This window comes from Ahaetulla prasina, chromosome 3, assembly GCF_028640845.1.
Source record: "Ahaetulla prasina isolate Xishuangbanna chromosome 3, ASM2864084v1, whole genome shotgun sequence".
Taxonomy (NCBI): domain Eukaryota; kingdom Metazoa; phylum Chordata; class Lepidosauria; order Squamata; family Colubridae; genus Ahaetulla; species Ahaetulla prasina.
The window spans coordinates 179,933,064-179,958,771 of record NC_080541.1 but is presented as its reverse complement, the minus strand read 5'-3'; the positions used below and the strand labels follow the sequence as shown (position 1 = coordinate 179,958,771).

At 38.7% G+C, this 25,708-nt stretch overlaps 1 protein-coding gene across 1 annotated transcript in view; it reads right to left on the bottom strand.

The window, feature by feature from the left end:
• Positions 1-5,161: 5,161 nt before the first annotated feature.
• The window catches only part of SORT1 (sortilin 1), a 52,955-nt gene continuing 32,408 nt past the window's right edge, over positions 5,162-25,708 (bottom strand). Inside the window, exons 8-20 of the mRNA XM_058174837.1 lie at positions 25,333-25,463; positions 24,135-24,279; positions 23,468-23,623; positions 22,370-22,476; positions 21,684-21,786; positions 19,989-20,154; positions 18,713-18,903; positions 17,418-17,607; positions 13,441-13,557; positions 11,228-11,336; positions 10,646-10,752; positions 9,583-9,694; positions 5,162-9,356 (exon numbers count right to left, since the gene is read on the bottom strand). Coding sequence (XP_058030820.1) covers positions 9,342-9,356; positions 9,583-9,694; positions 10,646-10,752; positions 11,228-11,336; positions 13,441-13,557; positions 17,418-17,607; positions 18,713-18,903; positions 19,989-20,154; positions 21,684-21,786; positions 22,370-22,476; positions 23,468-23,623; positions 24,135-24,279; positions 25,333-25,463 — 1,649 coding nt within the window. The 3' untranslated portion in view covers positions 5,162-9,341. The remainder of the gene's footprint in view (positions 9,357-9,582; positions 9,695-10,645; positions 10,753-11,227; positions 11,337-13,440; positions 13,558-17,417; positions 17,608-18,712; positions 18,904-19,988; positions 20,155-21,683; positions 21,787-22,369; positions 22,477-23,467; positions 23,624-24,134; positions 24,280-25,332; positions 25,464-25,708) is intronic.

Below are 25,708 nucleotides of genomic sequence, written 5' to 3'. Positions count from 1 at the left end.
ATGGAACAAGAAGTAAATCCCCCCTACTCTATTCAGAGCCCTGAGTCCAGCAAATATATGTATAAAATGTCAGTATTTAGTTATAGCACACAATAGACCATCGTGTGTGGTATCTATATTTTTTTTTATCGAGAAATGCATTGTTTTTAATATGAGGTAGTCCAGTATGGACAACATGACATCTATTCTAAACTTGTTTCTACAGCTTCTACCATCTTTTAGTTCTAATGCATCAGATTTTTAGCAAAAACTATGTTGTGCTAGAGAACCTTGTTTACCCATCCCATTGATATTAACCTGAAAATGAATAACTCTGTTTCCTGTTCTTTTCAAGCAAGAGCTCCTACCTCACTGCTGGTGCCTGGACTAGGTACCACTAGAAGAAAGTCAAGTGATGGGCAAGTTATGTTGCATTGTTCAGGAGCAATTTCTTCACGAATGGACTTCACTTTTCAGTACCTCTTATTTATATTATTTTAAAACCACAAAAGGTGCACACCCACATCCACACCACCAGGTGGGAATGCTGACTTGTTGCTGCTGACAGTTATTACCAAGGTGAACTTGCCTATCAGCAGCAACCAGCATTTGCCCAAGCAGGCAGCTCATCTGTAGATTCACCCATGCAGTTCATCATCTGGAAATTGGAATTGGTTTGTAATGTCATTTTTCAAAGCCGATAGTCCCTGATGGACTATCTTCAAGAGAGTTGTGTTAGTTTGCTATTGGCATCACTGCCTTCAATAATAGTGTGGGTCCTACTTCAAAGGATCTTGCTTGACAAAGACCCCAAAGACAACTTGGTGCTATTTAATGACATCCAGGAAAAGGATGAGGTACTTAGCTCACCTCTGCGTAAGTAGTCTTGTGGTATGTATTCTCTCTCATATTTGTTATTTCATGACCCAAAGGTTAATATAAAAATTTTAACAATTGTGTATTCCATTAAAATGCAATTTCCATGGGAGTGTAGATTTTAGCTTGTAAAATCACATATCTCATCAATACATCAATCATTTGACAAGTTTGCATCTGACATTTAATAATCTGCTGGTTTCAACTGTTATTAGATATAACTCTAATTACGTAGGATATCACTTTGGGACCCACTTCTTTATTTTGCTTGTATCAAAAATTGCCTTAGCATAGGTGAAATAAATGATCTTCACTGAAATCCACATCAAGCTCTGTACATTCTTCCTTTTGTCTAATTCTGATTTTTAAAATGAAATCAGGAAAATGCATTTCTTCTCTAAAAGCAGGTGTCTGGAAACCAAAAGGGATGTAACTGGAGAATACAGGTGTAGACATATAATCTGAACTCTAAATAAAAACTTTGCCATTTCATTCCTTTATTATGGACAACCATTGTTGGATTGAAATATTTACCTCAAGAACGTTACATCCTTGAATATTCCATGCCTTTTGTCCTATTGCTGAATTATGCTGAGAAATAAGAAGCTATTCTTGCTATTTTTCTTGCTTTCCTTCTAATTCCAGGCATGTTACTTATAACAACATATAGATGTAGGTAACTTAGTATCTGATCTTCATAGTTCACTCCATTTGCCCCTGTATCTTCTTAAACATTTCATGTTAGTGTATATGACACTGAATCTCCAATTTTTCTCCCATATCCTCTTTACTGCTTTGTATTTTTCTTGTGCAGACTGCACGTTCTGGGCAAATCTAAACACATTAAGCAGATCTTTCCTGATCCAGCGTGCCTTCCTGCTTGATTCCCATTGTGTATGAGAGAGATAAGATTCGTGCACCAGTTTCAGGAAAAAAGATGGAATAATCTCTTTCACAAATGCATTGCTGAACAAAAGGGTTGCAGGGAAGGACAAAAGAAGCAGCATTCAGGAGCCGCACAAGTTAAGTGCTGCAATTAAAACTGTCAGGTGGAAAATAACTGCAGAAAGGCAATTGTGGGACAAAGTTATATCTTGATGGACTACAAGCACTGAGCAGAAGGTATGAAATTTAGAGATCTTTCCTAGGGGCTTAAAGCTGTTAAGAAAAAAACATGAAACAAAGCCTCATTGGGTAAGAGGTTGAGCTCTGAGCATTAATATTGATTTTTAAGAAGTACATCACTATGGGAGCACTGTTGCTTTGGGTTTATTTTATTTTTATTTATTTATTTGTCACAACATTATATATAAGCATAAGCATGAAATAACTATACGATATATAAGCATATATATAACCATAAGTATGTAATAACTATATGAAATTGTATACAATCAAAGGGAACATTAGGACAGGAACGGTAGGCACGTTGGTGCTCTTATGCACGCCCCTTACAGACCTCTTAGGAATGGGGTGAGGTCAATAGTAGATAGTTTTTGGTTAAAGTTTTGGGGATTTTGGGAAGAGACCACAGAGTCTGGTAGTGCATTGCAGGCATTAACAACTCTGTTTCTGAAGTCATATTTTCTGCAATCAAGATTGGAGCGGTTCACATTAAGTTTGAATCTATTGTGTGCTCGTGTATTGTTGTGATTGAAGCTGAAGGTCCAAGAACGCTGCCTTGGGGAACGCCGCTATTGACAGAAATAGGATTTGATAGGGCACTGCCTATTTTCTGTTTCTGTTTCTGTTAAGAACGGCAAAAAGACTTGAGCCACCAATATAATTGTCTACAATGCAACTTAACATCCTGTAAACAATACCAGGACTATTTGTGCTGACTAGAGATGCTGGGGTTTTGAGGGGGAAGAATAATGTTCCTAAATTCAAAAGATCCCTCTCCTCCATTGTTTCTAATGACTCCAGGCTTCAGATTTTTCCACAAACATTTTACAGAGTTGTCACTTTATGATAATGAGAAGTACTGATGAGCACTTGATTTTTTTTTGTTTTGACATTTTAACAACAAAAAAAGACATATATATCCTCAAGTCTTCCTCAGTAGGCCCCAAAACTCACTACAGCACTTCCCAAAGACTAGTACCGTTTTACTGAGAGAAGCAGGAATATTTTCAGCGTTTAGTGGGGATGATAAAAGACAACACATTTGAAGGAGAGTTGGATTAATGCGCTGGAACTGCTTGAATTTATTTTGACTGAAATGGCAACTACTGTAAGGCTTTTTAGAGGAGTGGGGGAAAGATAATTGCACAATTTCACTGAGCAAATGCTTATTCCACTTAGATCAGATCTAAGGCAGCCAGCTTATGTCAAGAAAAGATAAAATACCAAATGCTGCCAAAATTCCACTGTCATTTGTTCGGTTCAGTTAGTCACTTGGATAATGCATAATCCAATCAATCAATATAGTGATTTTGTAACCTAAAAAAATCCGCGACTAGATACCACCCAAAAGCAAATATTGAATGTATTTGTACTTGGGTTCCCAAGCATTGATGATTTATTTGTATACTTAAAGTAAAATAGTTTATTTGTACAGTAATGTATAGACTGGCAACTTCAAAAGTATTTGAGGTGGTTTTGATTCATTTTTATTTCATTCATATAGCTGCCCATCTCACATACGTGATGCTAGGTGACTTGCTACGAGAATAATCAATAAAAACAACGTAATAAGAAGAAATAATTAGGAAGCCCCCGAGTACTCTTGATGGAATGTTTCAAGGCTTCCTAAAAAATCCAAAAGTGCTCTTACCTTGAATAGCCATGTGTTTTAAAGGGCAACGGAAGTCACAGAGGTATGTTGCCAAGCCACTACCTGTATCACCTATGGGGTGGGCATTGTTTTCCTTAAAGATTGCAGAAGGACATCTGAATGTGCAGCAGAAATGGACTTGTGCATATCTGGATGCAAGCCACACAGTGCTTTGACACCATTTAGATCCAGATGAAAACCAATAACCAATGCAGTGTTTGCAAAATTGTTAAATCTGTTACCCATAACTACCCGAAACCACCACATGTACTTTGGACCCATTGAAGTTTCCAAGTCATCTTCAAAACAACCCTATGCAGAGGATGTTACAGTAGTGTGTAGGTGAATAGAAATCATTGTTGTCTTGATATTCTGGTCCATGATGGCCCATAATTGGCACAATTTTTGTTTTGATCTCCACCTGCTGCTCTAGCAGAACTCATGAATCCAACACAACTCAGAAATCCATAAGGATGCAATATTCTGAAGATCAGAGATAAAACAGAGCCAGAACCATCGCCAACTAACAGTAATACCATTTTGCAGGGTTTTAATCTGAATGTATTTGAACTAGAAGGTGCTTACAAACACCAGGCCTTTTGCGGTGTCCCCAATTCAGTCTGGAGTGGCAAAATAAAGGATAAATCTAGATATGAAATGTATTTGAAATAAAAGTCCTATCTGCCATGTGAGCAAGACAAGCAAAGAAGGATGTTAAAGGGAAGCTCTGATAAAACTGCAGCTTTTTATTGGGAAGGAGAGAAGAGAAATTTCAATCCAAAGATGCTGGACGGGACCATTATGCTTTAAAATAGTCACAGAAAATTAAAATTTACTGTTTTTATTTATTTATTTATAATTTAATTTCTATACCGCCCTTCTCCCGAAGGACTCAGGGCGGTTTACAGCCATATATTCCATCCAAACCATTAGATTTTAATGCTTTAATATTCCATTTCTAGCCTGTTAATCAGTGTTGTAAGAATGTTTCCATTACTTGCCTCAGCTACGTATACCTACATACATTCTGAAAACAATTTCAGGTGGGGAAGCCTGAAAATATCATTCTACCCTCTTATCTCTAAGAGTCTGAAACCAGGTCACTTGCTCTTGAAATATGATTCTGCATTTAATCGACTTGGAATTAATGCCTTTATGCCTACGGTATTAAGATCTGAACAGCATGAAAAGTGCAACTGTCGCTCAACTTCAACTTTCCCCTCCCAGAATGGAAGCCTGGAAAGGGACAACTCATTGTCCCAACTCGCCACAGGACAACCCCCAGCAGGACAATTCAACGCTGTATTAATCATTTCATTCAGGTACTTTTATTATTGGTGACCACATTTTCGTTGCAATTATTGTAACTCTTGCATTTCTGGACTGATTTTATTATTACAGGCCACAGTTCCGTCAAAATTAATTTTAACTTTTGTATCTGTTGAATTATCCTGGGGTGAGTTGTCCCACAGCAAATTGTCCTTTTCCAGGCTGGGGAATTGAAGTCCATACATCTTAACATTGCTGAGGTTGAAAAATACTGCATTAAAGACTTGGCAATTTCTTGACTGATAACAATACAAACTTTGTGGAACTCGAAGCATCTGGACAGATGCCCCGGTACTCTTCTGTTCACTCTTATTCATGACCCGTTTAATTTGAAGCATAGTTTTTCAAAAAGAAAAATGTCTTGAGGCCTTGAGCTTCTTCCATGAAACAAAAGAAAGAGACCTAACCTTTCTAATAGAGAGGCCTTGCAGACTATTCATTCACAGGGGAAATCAAAGAATTGGTCAAGTTACTGTATAGAAGAGCACAATGGTTGAAAGAGTAAGAAGCAGTCCATTGTGAAGGCAAACCAGGGATAGAAACTAGATCTCTTCATCTATACAAAACCAGAATATTGTGCAGGAAACCTGAAAACATGAGCTAAGTAATGCTTAATTGTAAACATAATCCTATTAGAGCTTTGATACTCAAAGAGTAAAGGTAGACAATATAAACTCCAAATAAAAGCCAATTTATTAATTCTAACCCAAATATTGCAAATATACAGAAAAATACCAGTACAAATTTATAATATAGCCAGGCATATTTACAAAACTCTATACATGGCTCCTTTGTGTTATCTTTTGCATGTTGCCTCAGACTGTACATCTTAGGAAATTTCTGTATAGAGGAGTGCTATTAACAATGGCTTTTGGCTACACAGCATTCCGTAGCCATCCCACAGATGGTATGGAACAAGAATGGTCTGCCTTGCAGGCACATTAGGAAGACAATTATGTTTCAAAGCGCATGCAATGGCAACACTGCCATGGTTGCTATGTTGCTTGGGCAACACTTACGAAACAGTGAAAAATATGTCACATTATCTACATATTCAACACTATGGGAGGAAGACTACCACTGCCCAGCGCAGATGTGTAGCTGTCATAAGCCCTGATTTACTGGGCAGTTTTCAGTTTATTGGAATGTTCTCACCATGTCAGTCAATGTACTCTACTTTGAGAAGAAAAGGCCAACAGAAATGAGGCAAAGGAAGAGGTCCCAGGCCTGAGAGAGATAAATACCCAGTAACAAGATTTCTAAGCCTCTCAGAGATGCCTTAATACACAGGGAAAGTTGAGATATACTAGAAAGAGGAAGTAATCACTTATTACATACACATTGTGCTGGGGAAGATCTATGACAGATTTTCTCCAACATTTCCAATACCAGATTTCAGTTGTCACAACCAATTTAGTGGAGCAATTTGATTCTACACAGGGGAGGTTCTGCACAAGTATGTTTAAATAGTTTTAGAGTGTAATAAAGGACTATCTATCTCTTTTAGTTCAAGAACTGGTAACCATGAGCTTTAAGCAACATCATGCACTGTACATGTTACTGATATATCAAGTGTGCTTGTGTATTATCCAATACTATAAGCAAAAAATAACTTGTGGGATTGTTATGTGGAACAGGTCTTCCAGGAATAGACATTTCTTCCTGACATTTCTCTTGTCTTACGAGTATTCCTGTTGGTGCATTTATCTTTTTCCATCAGGGATCAACAATCTGGGAAGATTACTGCAGTACCTTGGGCTCAATTATATTATGCAATGGTACAAAGGAAGAAAAAGGATCAGAAACCACAGTAAGGCCACAAGAATTGAGAGGGATGGGGGGGACAAATTCAAGACAACTGCTTGCTTTCAGGCTTCTCACTCTCATTTTATTGCTATCAAAGGAGAGTTGGAAAGCATTATAACTTTAGTAACCTGCACTTTCCTGAAGTACCAGCTAGTTTTTGAACAGCTAACAAATCCTAACTGATCTGATGCAAATCACCAGTGACACGCTAACTGCCTCTCCAACAGATCAAGCTTACTCTTAGGGACTGCATCAAGATGAAAGGAAAGGAAAGGAAAATGAAGATGAATGATAAGACAAACATTAAACAATTAATCACCAAAGAATGCAGAAAGTGGCAATTTGCAAATAGGAATGTGTATGCTAGATCAGGATGAGATTGTGTAACATAAAATTGGTGATATCTGTAATTACCCAATTTAGTGCAATATAAGCTCGATTTCCTCCGTTTTTAGTCAGCCCAGAGTCTTTGCATACTCCCCCACCCAACAGCTATGATTTCCAATGCTGTGATAGCAGCATCTCAAGTATCAAACACTTTGGAAGTATCTCTCAAGTGCCAGATTGGTAGTATGGCAGTAGAGAAGAAGAGAAGTCTCCTGCACAGACCTTGAATGGATAGTTTTTGCTGGTTTGATCCTTTCCAGGTAAGACTGAAAGAAGGGAATAGATGGATGAACATCATCATGCAAAGCACCCTGAGACCCAGATTTAGAACTGACCTTAAAAAAAGGTTATTTACCATTTTTTTTAAAAAAAAATTCTACTTGCCAAGCCCAACTCTCAAATGAGGAAGTCAGTCACAATTCTTTATTTTGAAAGAGACCAAATTTATATGTCTGAAACAAGTGTATTTTCTTGTGGGTGTAATCCTTTAATGAAAGGATGAATAAAAACCATCAAAAACCAAGATTAATGTTTATGAACATTCCTTTGGAGTGCAAATAAAAGGATTCTGTTTGTTTTATCAATGAGGTGGAGCAACATTGCTCAGTGTTTTGCAGCTTAGTTATCACCTGGAAATGGTTTTCTAATATTCTGAAGCAAACACATGGTATCTGTAATGGAATCCCTAAAATAGTCTTAAAATAAAGAATCCTCCCCTAGTGTTTTCCCCAAATTTAAAGGAAGGAAACCTCAAATTTCAACTTCAATAACCATGTATTACTGCCTGTAAACTGCAGCTCTTCTCCTCACCATCAGTGGAAAAACCTCACCATTGTTACAGTTGGATTTACCCACTTGTGCTTCAGCAACTGACCGAAACGTTCACTCAAGTTGCTGAATGCATTGGAAAATATTCCTCTCCTTCCATCCCATCCTGAACCCCAAATATATTTTGGAGGATCAAAGAACTTCCCGGAGCACAGATGGAAACTGCAGGAGGGAAGCACTGGATTCGCCTCATTGGGAAAGCAAAAGTCTACCCACATAAAATTCAAAGTTGTCTATTGGGGTCTGGAGTGCTTTCAACTGGTCAACTAGTTTTCTAGTAGATCAGTTTCTAACTAGATTTCAAGACAGTTTGAATTAAATATTGTAAAGATTCAATTTCTATTACTTTAGGAAAATCAAGCATATGATTTCACAAGGGTATTAGAGCAGTTTAACTGTACTGCTACAGAGGGGCTCATAAATCCACAATAGTAAAATGGTGATGAAGTGGCAAGCAGCAATCTATTTCTTTCAAGGAAACAGTGGAAAGGAAAATACTGAAACCTTCATAGTGCTGCCGCAAGTAACAAAGCTTTCCTTCAAGAAACTTATCTAATGTAACTAATGTAATATCTAAAGAGATAAACAATTTAAATAACTCTTACTTCTAACAGATCTGTACCGCTTATTTTAAGATTTTCCCATCCAGAGCTGTGTGGTTTGTTTTTGAATTTATGGCAGTACACATGCTAATTTCACAGTTCAGTTCCTTGGAATCATAGGATGTTGGGCCGCAAACTCATTTTAAGCCTTGGAGTCATCCTTACGTTACATGGTACATACACATCTACCCATTTGATTACATTTTAGACAAAACAAAAATAAAATAAATTTTGGCACACAGCCCACTGTGATGCTGGTTAATACCCACCATCTCTGACCAGCATCTCATTGCTCTGTTTGCTAGGAGTGTTGTCGTGCTAAAGAGCTTCAATGCAATTTTATCACAGTGTTGGAGTGCAGTATGGGTTTCCCATTTGGGGATTTGGGAGTTTCTTCCAGCAGCGTAGTACATTGTACCTAGTAATGCTAATATTTTAGTGAAATCCTTATTTCACAGTCCTATTAGTTCTCCTTTTAGAGCTGGAAAAATCTGATTAAAATAAAATTATATTTAAATTAAACAGCTTTCCTTCTTCATTCCTCAGAGTTGGAGAACCTTGCCCTCACCCTTAAAAAAATCTAATGCAGTTCTTGCAGCTCTGTTGGTTTTTAGACATTTGATAGAAGCAAAAGAAATATAGACTCTCTCAGAAACGGGAAAGGCATCCATATCGGAAGTAAAATGGACTGTTGGCATTCATGCCCTTCTATAGCAGCAGCCAAACCCATGAAGTGGGCAATCCTAGTGAGAACATCATTACTCCAACAAATCCTGAACAGAAAAAAAATATATACATTAATTAGCATTTTGAATGAAGAGTTCCTCTCAAATCTGGCTGCGGTTAATATGAAGCCAGCCAGTCTCTTAAAACAGTTCTTATCCCCATTATCTCAGAAAACAGATTGTCTTTTTAAACTGACATATGCTGAACAATATAGAAAGACAGTTCACAGTTCTCAGCTAACCAAGACTACCTAGAAAGGTGCATGTCACTTGCCTCATCAGAATCATCATGGTAACCAGTTTTATTGGCACCAGGTATGTCAAGTCCTTCAAAGCCATTCGCTTCTGCATGTTGCTGCAGGACAGAATACCGGTGAACCAGAAATCTAGGAATGTGAAAACACTGATGAAAGAATCGTTGTACATTCAATTATATCAGTTCAGACTCCTTTAAGAAGTTAAAGTAGAGAACTTTTGAAGGTCTTAATATATCAGCTGCTATTACTGATCTCAATTTCTTCAGAAAACTATTTTACAGTAACAATAAGCTATACAAAGTGGAAGCAATAAAGCCTTCAAAATGACAGAAACAGGAACAGTGGTCAGAGGAGTTACTAAACCTAGAAGTAATCAGTGATTCTCATTATATCGGTGGTTCTCCAACTCTGTGATACCAAGTTCTCTCTAAATGATAAGAGAACCCCACCCCATATACAATTAGACAACAAATCAAACATTTCAGTGATTGGTGGATGATTCTGATAAATGGCCAAATTTGATCTGAGCTTTATTTCTGCTCTGGGTGAACCTCTTGTGCCCAGGCAAATAGAAGTGAATGTTGTCACTGCTCTGATTTTGCCTATGCAAACCTATCAGCTTAAAAAAAAATCTCTTCCCCACCCACCCCCAGCTGCCCATGATGCTCAATTCACACCCCTCATTTCATGTCTCTCATTGATCTAAATCTAAAAGCAGATTTTTCTAGATTATTCACAGCAGCATTGCCTCATATCTGGAACAATCAGGTGGCTCAAAGAGCCCAGAGGCCACCTTTTCCCTACTGCTTTTCATTCATTCACAAATCCCAATTCTGGAAACAAACAAAATCAATGACTTGCTTTGGAGACCAAAAAAAAAAAGAGTTTAGCAGCATCACTAACACTCAGTTTATAGGAACACGTGTTTTGTTTCTCCTCATATAAGGATGACATTGCTACCAATGTGTTTCAGTCTAGTTCTCTTGCTTCCACACCTATGTAACAAAGGCAGCATAATATCTCTGTTCCATTCCCCCCCCCCACAGCTCTATTTTTGTCATTCTCCACTCTGAGGCTCACCTTCCCCCACAGACGTATTTCTTAATGATAACTACTCCAGCGACAGCAGTGATGAGCATCAAGGCAATTACAGCCAGGATGACTGGAGTAGAGTTAGAAGAGGTATTCTGTAGAAAGAAAGCAGAAAGCGGACTAAAGCTTCAAGTAACACATTATTAGACACTGGACCACTGTAGTTACAAAGTGCTTCTATAATGATCTTTCTAGCATTTCTCAATTGCTCCTTACCAAAAGGGCCTGCACTCCCGTCTTGAATGCAGCACAGATTTGGAAAAGCAAAAAGAAATTGGAAAAAGGTGAAGCCCTTTGCAATTAGATTTCCCTCACTCAAAATGCTAATCAGCAGCTAGACTGCAAAGCAGCTGGTCTCAGCAGCTGATCTCCAAAGCTCATTTATTACAATGACTGCACAAAACTGAGGTTAATAGTATCAGCAGATTTTATGAAAAATAGTTCTTAGGCATTAATTATTAACTGGAAGTGTCACCCACTCCCTCCTTTTAGACTATGTTAGAATGTTTTCTCTTATCCACCACAATTATTTCAGCAGATTTTTTTTCTTTTCTTTTTTGTGTAACGTACCAATGGACTTGACCTCAAGTAGTTGCTTGTACATTTTTGTTTCAGGTCTGTCTCTTTACGTTTGGGGTTCTTCCCACCTACACATTTGTCCCCTGGAATCTTCCTATATCTGAAAAGCAAAAACAGTTTCAATAGGTAATTGTCTTCAATAGGTGATTTTCTCTTAATGAGTAACAGCATCCCAAGCCAGCAAAGATTAGTTACCTATGTCAGTGCTGAGAAGTTGAACAGTATTTATTTGTCTGATTAACCTTGAATTATCTCAAGCTCTACAAAACTCCCCTACAGTCATCATTATTCTAGTACTGGCCCTTCAAAATGGTATTTAAACAATTAACATAATAGCATATAATCAATGAATATTTTTATCAAGCTCTTTGCTCCCAAAACATTTTGGCAATAGAACTTTTGAGTCAATATAACATATAAGTCAGGAGAGTTTCACTCACAAAAAGAATCTTCTCTAACCTCATATCCTACAAATCTGCTATCATTTAAAATCTTTATTATCACCCTGCCTCAGGAAGCTTCCCCAGTGAAGTCAACCTGTCTCCAACTGGCAGCCATTTTTTTCACTGCTGGACCTGTTTTGTGTCCTCTGTGGCTGTGGTTTCTCTGGAAGGCCTTTCTTCAGGGGTGTCTTAATAGGTCATCCAGTCTATCACAGGACTTTCTCAGTGGCCTGAGTCAGTACCTGTAGAGCTCCAGAGTCTTTTATTAGACCTAGCCCCTGGACCATCTCCAGTCCCAAGCCTGCTGACAAGCTTTTTCAAAGCCTGATGCTGCTGAACTAGCCTGGTTAGCACAGGTTATCTCGCATTAGGTCTTCCTGGTTTTGAGCTGTCTTAGCTGTATCTTCTCCAACTGTTGGAACATCAGCACACCTAACTGCCTGTTGCTTCCTTCTGGCTTTAATCTGCTTAACTTCCATCTTTTCCAACTCATGTGCTAAAAACCAATGTTCCTTTTACTTTCTCAGTTCAGTGAGCTTCAAACGGTAACTGAAACTCCTTCATCTCTCACTCAAATTTCTATCTTTGCTCATACACCCAGAGAATTAGGCTATACATTCTCTCTTTTAGCTATATAAACTTTGCAGGATCCAATCTGAGTCGGTCACCAGGACCAGAGGTTTATTGTTTTGGGGAGATAAAGCTTGTATACATATGAAGGCAAATATAAGTGTCCCAGAGTAATGTTGCATCTGGGCCGCTCACCAGGACCAGAGTCTTCCGAGCTTTTGAACTAGAGCTGGAACCCATTCTCTGTTGTGTCTCGCCCGCTTTCATCGCAGGCGGGGCCTTCTTATCTGCTTCCGAACGCTGAGGAATGTCCTAGTATGCCTCCCGGCCCCAGCCCTGGCTCCATGCCCAGACAGGCTGAGGAGGAAGAAGTACCTCCAGTCCCCAGTTCTGGCTCCATGCCCAGGCAAACGGAGCAACTAGACCCCTCCCCCTCCCCCACAGCATGTGAGCCTGAGGAAGGTCAATTGCCAACAGCTGCAGACTGGAGTGACCCTCGCTTCAGAAGAATTGATAGGCGGCGGCGACAGAAGGAAGGGAGGGGCAGGCCTGGATAAGTGCTGAGTCATGGAGCCACACTCCATGGCCTATATAAAGGATCTGCTTTCTGGCATTCTCTGAGTCAGGCAAAGTCTAACATATCTTGCTGAAGTCACTTTCTGGTCTCCTGCCTGCCTTGAGAACTTCGCTAGGACTTTGGCAGAGCTGCAGAGGCACGCCTGATTCGGATTTCCCTGACCCGGTCGTCAGCGGAGGAGTGGGACACGACATCCTCAGAGAACTTCTCTCTTACGAGAATGAGTCTGAAAGCTCAGAAGACTAAACCTCTAGTCCTGGTGACCGACCCAGATTGGATCCTACAACATTATCCTGGGACACTTATATTTGCCTTCATTCATATACAAACTTTATCTCCAAAACAGGTTGGATCATTTAAAGGCAACAGGGAAGGAAAGGTCTGCAAGGCTTTGGCTACTACAGCCATCCCCTGATCCCATGGAATTTTCTTATTGGGCCAGGTTATACTTTGTAAGGGGAGCACTATGGGACCCTAAAAGACCCAACAGTTTAAACATATTTATTTTACAAAAGGATCCACAACACTAAGGCCATCTTCCTATTTCTCTTGCCGACTAAGGACATCAATTTGCATGCTACTGCTAATGCATTAGGATCTTACAAGAAAATTACCCGCTGGTCTTTAACAGCTCTTGCTTCCCATACAAGCAGAACTCCAAGTCATGACCCTTCAGCTCTGGCTGCTCCACACATTCAGACTGGTTTTCTGGGCGGAAATAGCCAAAATCACTGGAGGACAAATAAACAAACAAATACATAGAAAAAAAAGCCATTGACTTCATCTGAAACACATATGCATGTTTACACAAATATTTACTGATATTTAGCTTATGTGGAAAGAAGACCGTAAAGATTTTGACTGTTATCATGATACTTGTGGTTATATAAATATCTGTAGAGGGGGAAAGGTGATTATTAAGATGCTTTATCATGAATGTAATGCATACATACACACACACATATACACACACGTGCATGCATACCCTTTCAAAATAAGTAATGAAAGGTTTTTCTGTGGCAGGCATTGCAAGCATAGCAAGCAGAGGATGATACAGAAATGACAGGTGTTCCTGATTTCTGTTAGTCTCTCAGCTATAATCTTCTATTTGATGGTGCCTTTCCAACTCAGTATGAAGATGGTATTCCTGAATGCCAGATTAGAAAACAAGAAAATTATGGTAACATTCAGGATCTGGCTGTGCACTATTGACCTTACCTAACGCGTATTACAGAGATCAGGTTGGTGGAAAAGATGAGGTGAAATTGTCCCTGTTCCCTTTGCCATACTGGTCTGGGGACAAAAAGTCATAGTTGCTTCAGTTTATAATGACTTCATTCCCAACAAAGTGCCCTGCTTAATAACCTGGAGGTTTTGAATGTTTCTCTTTGAGCAGAAATGACCAGAACAAAAGGTAGATTCATCTGAACTACAGAGAGTCCTTGGTTAACATTGGTAATTGGAACTGGAATTTTCAGCACTAAGCAATGTGGTCGTAAAGGACAATGTCATGTGATCACATTGCTTAGCAACAACAATCCCAGCACTCTCCAATGCTATCATTAAATGAGAATTGTTCATTAAGCGAGTCCCAGGAGTTTTGCAAACAGGCTAGTAAGCAGATAAGGATGGCATGAGTGCTGCGGGGCCAGTGATGGCTGTTGACGGGCAGGGAGAAAGTGCACGAGTGGCTCACAAGAATACAATAACTACTTGTATTGTTAACTCCACAGACAGTTTTTCTACTTGAGCTTACTGTATTGGAGGTTTCCAGACTGGTGATATCAACCCACTCATGATATCATTGGTAATGAAGTGGGATGATATCGTCAGTCTGGAAACCTCCGTATCTTACTTTCTTGAGAGTTATTCAGGATTTCAAACACTAGGCTATCCTGAATTATAAGCAATTTAGAGTGTCAGCACATTGCTCCCAACAATCTAAGTCCTCATTTTACTGACCGGGGAAGGATGGAAGGCCGAGTAAATCTTGAGCCAGTCAGAATCAAACTCCTACCAGTGAGCAGTTAGTTAGTCTGCAATATTGCATTTTAACCACTGCCTCATCACAGCTTTTAGCAATTTAGTCAAAATTATAACGGCACTGAAAAAGTGACTTGCGACCATTGCAGCATCCCCATGGTCACGTGATCAAAATCCAGACATTTGGCAACTGACTCATATTTATGATGGTTGCAGTGTCCTAGGGTCATGTGATCACCTTTGATAACTTTCTGACAAGCAAAGTCAATGGGGAAGCCAGATTCCCTTAACAACCATGTTACTAACTGAACAACTGCTATGATTCACTTAACAACTCTGGCAAGGTAGGTCATAAAACGAGGCAAAACTCACTTAACAAATGTTTCACTTAGGGCTCAATTGTGGTCATAAATCAAGGACTACCTGTCTTTGACCATGTAACAGGACATGCTCTGAATGGTATTGTTCTGGATATCATTGGGTTCCATTTTTTTCATGAACAGATCATTAGGTAGTGGCAAGTTTTAGTTTGGTGTAGATTACTTGTTACCTTCTATATTTTGGATTACAGCTCTCAGAGTGTCTTACTGTTGGTCATGCTGACTTGGGGCATTAGGTTGTCTAGTCCTACTTTAGACAAATATGAGCCTATAAAATATGTAGGGATGAAAGAATTACTAAGAAATGTACAGAAATGGCTCCGAATGGTTTCCTGTTTGTCTTGAGAGAAGCATGTTCCCGTTTTAACAGCTCATGATTCTACTGAAGTTCCAGTCAACTACTTGAAAAAGGAAGTAACACAGATAGTTCATGCGATGCAATGATAAAAATACTGTCAAGCAAGTTTGCTAATCTTCCAGGAAGTTCAGAGTGGTGAAGAAAGCTTGAGCAAACTCTGTTAAATCTAGGTTAAAGCACATATTCAGGCCAGATACTACTGCTGTTTTGGGGGTACAATATTCAACAACAGTACTTTATATTATCTTAGTTCTTGAATGAGCTTCAAGATTTCCTTAATGTTACCAGGTAAACAGTAAGGTTGCTAAGAGGAAGCCTTATCTTTTTTTAAATTTTTTTTAAATTTGCATTTATATCCCGCCCTTCTCCGAAGACTCAGGGCGGCTTACACTATGTTAGCAATAGTCTTCTTGGTCTTGGTCCTCCCACAACAAATTTAACTAAGGTCACTGGTTTCTACATTCATTAGTAATATAAATAAGAAATCTGGTCCTACCAGTTTACTGATCCACTAATCTTTAAGAAACAAAAATGGGACACTGTATGAAACAACCAGCCAATTAGTTAGTGCTTAACAGGCTGCCGGTTTCTCACTACCACTGGGGTTGTATAACCTGTTTGCAAACATCCAGCTGATGAGCTGGTTAGTGAAGATTCCCATATTTCCAGAGGACACTTTTTTTGCATTGAGATTCCAACTGCCTACTCGTTTTCCAGAATAAACATCTGATTTGTAATACATTAAATATGTAAGGCACACATGTATATAATTGAATGTATTATATTCATTCACGTATTGCAAGAATGAAAAATACATGAAAAAATAAGTCTTGTGCCAAAATGAAAGGCATGATATACATTAGAATTTTAGAATGATATTACTGTTTGCTGAATCCTACTGCAGTGAAAAAATGGCTTTTTAAAGAAACATTGGCAAGTGCAGCCATAACGGAGAGCATAAGATAAGGTGCCATCTCAAACAAACCTATTAATAAAACCTGGTAATCATAACCAGCTTCTAGCACAGCTCTTACTGCTTGCCGTAGTAATCGCTAGTAATCTTTGTGACATACTAAGTCACATTGCTTTGTCTTGTTCACTAGTGATGACTCATTGCAACAGGTTTTGTAGTTTGGACTATAAGCATGTTATGCCATGTCATACACAGAAGATGGCAGTGTTTACACTTATTTTATTTTTTAATTTATTTGAATGTGGTTATTAACGTGGTTAGTGTGGCTCTAAAGTACTATGGTTTTTTTAATCCGGCCACTGGATTTTATAAAACATGTATAGCTTTGCAATTAGATCAGAACTAGGCCACTATGATTTGTTCAGTGCTTAAAACAAAGCACTGAAATACTTTACTGCTATATGTGAATCGAGACATTGTCCAATGTCTGGGATTTAATAGGTCACCAATTACACAGATCAACTTCCCTGATGACAATGGGGCTGGACTCTGCTGTCACAGTCTGAGAAAATAGAAGGTACTTGAAGATGGCAGTACAAAAACGGACATTTTTGTCAGCAGAACAGAAGAAGCAGAAAAATGGGGCCTGACCTTAGAGGAGGCAGGGAAAACTAAGAAGCCAGACAGTGTCTCTGGTACAGTTCAACCACAAGATATAACTGTAAATCTTGAGCAGATACTGTGCCATTATTACTGCCTAAAGGTAAGTTCTAGTGGAAAAATAAAGAGAGAAAAAGTAATCGCTCTGACCATTTCATAACATTTAAAAAAGACCAAGAAAGGAAAAAGCCACTCTAAGCATCTAATATTTCCAAAAGCAACTCATGAAAGCTTATGCCTTGTAGTAAAATGTGTTAACTGGAAAAGGTGCTACCAGACTCTTGATTTTTGGCGTACCAAAGAAAGTCATCCAATGTGCAAATGCAGACAGATGGCTGCTTGGTCACAATGTAGTCCCGGCCATTTTTACAGACAGAAGATTTGCGTAGGCGTCTATATTCCTCCTTGTAGCCCAGTATGCATCCATCTGTAGGGTTATTGGGATTGCTGGAATGAGCCAACCACTTTGTATAGTCCTTTTCTTCACCTGAGGAAAGAATAATGGCCAGATTTCTAAGATTGCCAAAAGAAACTAAAAAAAGTAGTAAGTATTTTTTCTGACAATTTTCAATTCTTCACAAAGTGTTACAATCAGGTATTACTGAACCCTAAGGGAATTGTGTAGTTTTTCCAGTTGAGAGTTTGCAAAGCTAATCTCATGGGCCCTGCATTTGCAATACACACCAATCAACAAAAAGGAATGAAGGGAGAAATCCCTGCTCCCCTGTGCAATCAATTTAAGGGAACAAAGATGGAGGAAATGTTTTGCAGAATTAGATAAATAGTCTAGAGCAGGGGTGTCAAACTCTATTTCATTGAGGCCACATCAGCATTGTGTTTGACTTGGGGGGGGGTGGCCAGCTCAATGTCACTCGTGTCGGGTAGCCTGAGTGTTCTGCCAGCGAGAACGGGCTCCCAAGCTCCATTTTCAGCTGCAACTGCCTCCTGCACTCTGCCTTTGCCAGTGAAGAGGGGGAGGTGCAGGTCACATGCAAGTTGGGTGAGGCGGCTACTGTGGCGTGAAAGCTGAGACACAGTGCAAGTGCAGGGAAGCTGAGGAAAGGAGAGCATGGTAGGAGTGCATGGAGGCCGAGCGGAGGAAGGCATGGTGTGGGTGGGAGCTCAGGGAGGCCGAGGGAAGTATTTGGCACAATGCTCAGGAAGGCGGAGAGAGAGACTTATCAGAGCAACATGTGGTTTTCCTTCCCAGCTTCCTCATTGACTTTGCATGTGGGAAGCCAACAGGGAAGATTCCAGATGGTGATTATGTGACTGTGAGACGTTACAACTGTCAATAAAATCAAGCTGACTGCCAAGTGCCCAAATCACGATTACCTAACTGTGGGGGTACTGGAAGGGCTGGAACTTTGAGGACCAGTTGTAAGTAAAACTCATGTCGCAACTCTGAATATTCACTGAACAACTGGTTAGTAGGCAAGGACTACCCTGTGGTCTAATTTTGAAAAGTACAGAATCACCTCTAAATAACATCACAGCTTATGCAAGATGTTCTACCTCAGCTGCTCTTCTGATCTGTAAAGCCATAACAGTGCGTGGCTGCTGATATTTCTGTAAGTAATAAGATCACTCACAGTCTCTGCTGAGGAGATCTTGGAAATCAATGGTATATGAGATCCACTGGCGAGATAAAAAGCTCTCTTGAAATCCCCAGATGCTAACATTCATTGATTTTGCTCCAGGTTCTGATGCCAAACCAGTGAAAAAGATGGGTTCCTCACTGAAAAGATAGCTGTGCCAGCACTGTCCTTCATCTGTTGAGAACCTAAAATAAATAATGATTAGAAATTTGGTTTCAAATCCTGGCCCCAGTCTATTTAAAATAATCAGGCAACTAATTTAACAACTGTCCCTAACAAGATGACTCCCCTTATTAGGCCCCCAAAATTTGGAATCATGCAGGATAAAAGAAACCCAAGCATATACATAAAACAACCTTCTCCTCACCTCTTTTTTTTGGGGGGTGGGGGTTGGGGGTGAGGGGTGAGGGGTGGGGAAGTAGATGGTAAAAAGTAGATTTCCTCTCAGGAAACAAAGCTCCTTTTTTCTCAAGAACTGCTGTCTTCACAAGAGATTACAAGTGATCAGTCACTGAGCAACTGGTCAAAACTGTAAAAAGTTTCTTATGATTCTGATTCAAAGTTCCGACACTTTCCTCCCTCCCCACAAGTCATGTGATCACATTTGGAGTGCTTGGCCACCGTCCTGTATTTACAGCAGTTTGCAGCATCCCAAGGTCACATAAGTGCAATTTAGGGTTTTTGCTATAAACCAATGTTTACTTTGGGTTTCCAACCAAAGTGGTCATTGCAAACAATGAGTTTATTTAATGACCACAGTGGTTACTTGGTGATAGTGATGTTCACTTAATGACTGCCACATTTGCTTAAAAACTGCTACAAAAAATGTCATAAAATCGGGTCAGTGATCCCAATTAATGATCAGCATGATTTACACCTGTAATTCTGAACACAACTACAGTCATAAATCTAGGATTACCTGTATTAGTCCAATTATATGCTCACTGCCACTTCCTTTCTTCTTTGCATCCTTTTTCCTAAGCTTTTTTCTTGGATATAATTCCATGTATATTAACTTCAAATTAAGCCCCTTTTTCTGGAGAGTTTAGTTTTGAAATAAGATTATAAATTATCTTGCAATCCTTTTTATCTAAAGCTGGCTCTTATCCATTTTCATATATTTCATATGTTCTAATCTCAGGGCAGTCCAATTTGACATTATACCAGGAAAACAATTTCTTTGAACTACTGGTAACCAGTAATGTGGAGGTGAGAAGCAAACAAAGAACTTTGTTCCCACTAAATGAATAATAGCAAAACTCTTGCATACTTAATCTCGTTGACAAAATGAGTTTGTTCAACAGCCACAATGATGCCCCCAGAGTCCAAGATTGCATAGTGATGGGGACCTTCAAGTGTCCGTGACCAGGTGTAGCCACCATCATCCGAAATGTAAACATCTGGGTTTGTTATTGAGATAGCATCTCCAACACTCCCTGTAACATAAAGCACCATAAATGGCAATTATACCAATTTTCTCACGAAGACCTGCCACATGTATTTCTTTGTCAAGCCCACACATTCATTTAGTCTCTCACATCCTTTTACAGTGTATCTCTCAGGGGTGAAATCTAAAAATTTTCCCTACCGGTTCTGTGGGCGCAGCTTAATTGGTGGGCGTGGCTTGGTGGTCAGATGGCTGGCTAGGAGTGGCCAATAACAATAAATAATAAAAATAATAAACAAAGTATAAAAAACAATAAGAGGTACCAAAAACCAACTTTCACATTTTACACACACACAACACAACTGACTCACACACAGTGTAAAAGCAGCTGCACTTCACACTTCACACAGCCACAAAAAACTCAAAAACCAACTTTCACACATTACACACACACAACACAACACAACACAACAGACTCACACAATGTAAAAGCAGCTGCACTTCACACTTCACAGCCACAAAAAGCTCAAAAACCAACTTTCACACTTTACACACCCACAACACAACACAACTGACTCACACACAATGTAAAAGCAGCTGCACTTCACACTTGACTTCACACAGCCACAAAAAGCTCAAAAACCAACTTTCACACTTTACACACCCACAACACAACACAACACAACTGACTCACACACAATGTAAAAGCTGCTGCACTTCACACTTCACAGCCACAAAAAGCTCAAAAACCAACTTTCACACTTTACACATACACAACACAACTCACTCACACACACACACAAACAAATACTACATACAGCTTTCTGAGATTTTGTGTGTTTGTGTAGTTAGAGTGAAACACTACAGAAACACACCAAATCTCAGAAAGCTGCACAAGTATTTTATTTTATTTTATTTTATTTTATTTTATTGTGGACTTCAATTCCCAGAGTTTCTCAGCAAGCAAAGCCAGACAGCATTAATCACTCAGTGATGAAATAGATTAGCTAAGTTTAGATTAGTTCTGTCTTGTGCTGAAAGTGAAACTGGGGCTTTAGGGCTGCGAGAAAAGCCATGAGGTCGATCAGTAATCAGGTAAGTGGCTTAGACTCTTTTAAAAGGAGTTTTCTACATGTTTTCTACAGAAAACATGTTTTTTAAGGTTCTGCTGATGAGGAACTCAGGTGAGATCCTCAGAGTAGCCTTTAAATATTTTTTTTTTAAAGTTTAAAGTCTCTGCCAATCCAGCTGAGGGGCGGGATCCTCAAAGGCTTTTTTTTACTTTTAAAGGCATGTTTCGGCTGAAGCAAAACCGGCTTTTAAAATTAAAAAAAAAAAAATTCTCTGCAGATGGTGGGGCTCAGCAGAGGCAGGGGGCAGGGCCAGGAATTTTTGCTACCGGTCCTCCGAACCAGCAGCTGCCATGGCTACCTAATCGGGAGAGCCGGTGCGAACCGGGAGCATTTCACCCCTGGTATCTCTCCTAATGAAGCAGGGAGAAAAAGCAGTCCAAAGATAGTGACTGCTCTTGCACATTATTTCATTACATATTATGTGTGCATAAGATTAATTCATTACCATGAGAAATAATAATTCCAACAGCATTTGGTTCAGTCAGAGGTGCCATAGGTACATTCAGCTTCTGGGAGATGCTATAGGAGGCATGAATGTGAAGGTTGCACTGTAAATATAAAATAATCCAAACAAGAATGAGAGACAAAATACAAGTGCATCATGGATCCAATTTCATTAAACGCAAAGCTAGCATTATTACTCATCTCAATGCATCTGCCAATATAGAAAACCTTTATTAATGCAAAGCCAAGGCAGACTAAATTTAAGAATCAAAATATCAAAAGTGAGGCAATTCATTCAGAACCTACATGGTCCAAGCAACTTTCTAATTTTATAGGCTCAACAGTCTTCTATTTTCTTCTTTTGGCTAAATTAAACTCAACTCAATATACATTTTTTCAGCATTCTACTTTCCTTGCAAAATATTCTTACTAATATTTTTAACTTTAAAGTTATCCCAAATTCTAGGCATGAATCTGCCTTGCATATGAATTAAAACAACCACACAAGTAAACATCCAACTGAGCAATTCCAAAGGCTGCTTAATATATCAATTTTCTTCATGTAACATCTTAACATGATACCTTGATCACAGTAAAAGTTAGTCTGGACCTACCTACCTACTTCTTTTGCTTCTCAACATTTATTAGGTTTACACCTCATTTTTGCTAACACATTAAAAAACAAACCTTTTCTTTATTTTTGGCTGTTGAGTCACACTTAGCATTTTCTGGTTTCCTCAAGTGTACCCATTCCCCTCCTTCATCAAAGGTAATCACAGACTGAATGGAATTATCTGATTGAAGGAAGAAAAAGAAAAAATCCATAACTTTGTCTAATACACTATAATCCTTACAATATCCTCAGGAAACCTAAAATTTGATGGATTTTTTGTTTGTTTGTTTGTTTCCGAGTTATACAACAGCTATCACCCCAAACATCGAAGAACCTTGAACCTTTGCAAAAGATACTAAAAAGCTTTTTCTCTAGCAGCCAGTCGGGTTTTATTTTTCAAAAACAGATTACACTTTAATTAAACTAAAAGCAGAAAATATCTGAAATTTATTCAGGAAAACAAGTAGACCCCTGTTCTAGAGTACGTTCTTCTCAGGGACTGATTACGTTGTATGAAAAAGCACTTTATATACACCGATTTAAATTGGCATCTAATCATTAATTTTTCAGCAAATAGGGAAGGAAACAAGAGAGGAACACAGCTTGTCTTGTCTGTGTTACTTATGATATAATAATCATCCCTATGTTTACAAGCAATTTGACCAATATATATATATATAGTTTGACCTCAAAGTTTCAAACACCAGTTCCTATGCAGAAGTGTTATCTTTTTGGTTTGAATAAAACATAATTTCCATATAGAATTTTAAAGTTTTAACATTGCAGCTTGACATTTCTACTCTGAATAAAACTTCTGATCACCATCTACAGAAATGGCTTGCCTAACATCATAGTTTGGGTCATACTCATTTTATCTTCTTACTTTACACAAGTAATGTAAAAAGTTTTAACTTCGGGCAGAAACTAAATAGTTCTAGTCAATATCGCATAAACGATCACAGCCAAAGGGCTACTTAATTATGGTTAAGAGTTTTATAAAGGTGCTCCACAAAAACATCGTCTAGATATACCCTATTACTTAAGGTGATAGGAGTATTTCTTTCATTCTAAATGAAATTATGTCCAAATATTTTAACCATTTTCTTAGCAGAGTTCAGCAATTCTATAAACTTTCAGTGACAATGAAAGAAATTTAAAAATGAAAAACCCACCCTCTGAAAGCACACTGGTAATATAGGTGCCTCGTAGGGAGGTTATATTGGTGAAATCTGTCTCTCCCCCAGTGGTAGTATAGAGATGCCTTTCCAGGGACTTGGAGTATATGATGCCTTGATCATCAGAGGTATAAATTGTTCCATGTCCAGTATCTGGGAAAGAAATAGAAAATTGAAAGGAGAGAAACAGAATTTTACAGACAGTGGTTTTAAGTTGTATCATAATTCACCAACAAACTGTAAGTTACGATGGTAGAAAGTTCCTGCACCCAATCTGTATTTTATTTTAGATCTGCCTAAAACCTATTGCAGTAATAGTACACTAAATGAAGAACTACGTGAAGTCTACCTAAATAAAAACACATGTTCATACAATGTATTTGTTTAAAGTGGCATGGAAAAGAAAGTTGTCGGGAAGCCCACATGTTTATATAGACTACACTGACACTGGGAACAGATTCTCAAAACAACAGTTTGTAAATCTGCTGGAAATCTATTTACTAAATATGCAATTCAAACACTTTTGTCTTAGGTAAAATCTTTTGTGCCTATATAATAACAATTTAGAGAACCGTTTTTCTTTTAAAATGCAATTCTGTAACCATAATCAAACAAAATGTGGATATACTGAATGATACATCACCCACTTTATATTCCCTCTCACCTCCAGGTTCATCTACATGCATGAACACCATGTCATCATTCGCTGCCAAAATAGAGTAAAATTGTTCTTGTCCAACTGAAGGAAGTTGAGCCATGTTCCACGTTTCACCTTCATCTAGCGACACATGGATTCTCCTTGTATTGGTCTAGATAAAGTAAAAATATTTTTTTTCTCTAAAAACATCCATATTCATTTACGAGAAAGTTGTTCATAACATGAAACAACTAGAAAACGTTTATGATGATATATTGTTTTTAATAACATTTTTTTAAAATGTTCCTGTTTATTAAGCAATGACAAAATTTCAAAGAACTTGCACATTAGAGCAGGCTTGCCTTTGAGAAAATATAGCAAACAGAGGTGGGGCACGGAAAGTGAAGCTGAAGTTTTCCGGGGCTCAGTAGGGTCTCAGGTCTGGTCAATTCCGACAAGGAAACATCAGTGTGTGCTTGGTGGTGGCCACTAGATGAACAAAGGAGCTTTTGGCAACGGGGATGCTGGAATTATGGTGATGGAAATGATATGTGTGCACTGAGAGTATCTTCTCAATTTCTGTAGAATAGACTTTGCTTCCTGAATTTGAAAGGGTGGGAGCAGCCATTGGTAGGGCCTTGGACCTTGAGCCTGAAGAGTGCCAAAATGTATGGATGGAGGAATAAATATATATAAAAGAACCTTCAACAGATGGGTAGGAAGATCTGGTAGATAACAGGCTGGCTGTGTGAGGGAGAGAGGCTACAAACAGTAAAGAACTGGTTATAAGATGAAAACATCTGGCAACATCTACGGATCTCATAGCCAAGCATGATACTTGGGCTGTAGTGAGAAAACTCATGAATATGATGTTGTATATCTTGGAAGGAACAAAAATATTGATGCAGGCCAGGAGAGAGGAAGAACCAGACCAAATTGGCTGGTGATATTTCTCCAATCTTTCTCCTAGGCTAATCAAGTATTTGTCTCCTTTCCACTCACATCAACCAGTGCAGTATTTTTCCATCAGCATCTGCACCAGTGGAAGAACTATGAATAGTTTTTTTTGTTTGTTGTTTGCTATATTTGTTGTGGACTACTCACAAAACCTCAACAGCTCACAGTTTAGAGACATTGCATTAGAGGAAAGAAAAAAAAGAGCATGATGCAAACGAAGGCACTAAGTCTATAGAAAAACAACAGAAGCCCAAGAATAGTTTCTTACTTTTTCTATCATCACAGATGCAAAAAGAAAACGACCACCTAGGCCAAAGGAGTAGATGTTGTTTCCTATGGTCTTGAATGTCTTTCCAAAGTCTTTAGTTTTCTTTAACTCCAATATTCCGATATCAGTTTCTTCAGAAGAGAATAGATGCATTAAGATTGCTCCATTTAGAAAACAGATAATTCCCTCCATGACATGCTAAAGAGGCAGTTAATCTCATCCTAACCTTGTGTAGGAACTCAGCATGCATACTGAACAAGAGCATCTGAAGAAAGAATTCATATACATAAGACTTCCATTTTGCAGACATCCACATGTAAACATCAGGATGAAAAATCAAACTAACTCAAAAACAGAGTGGTACAGGGGGGTCAAT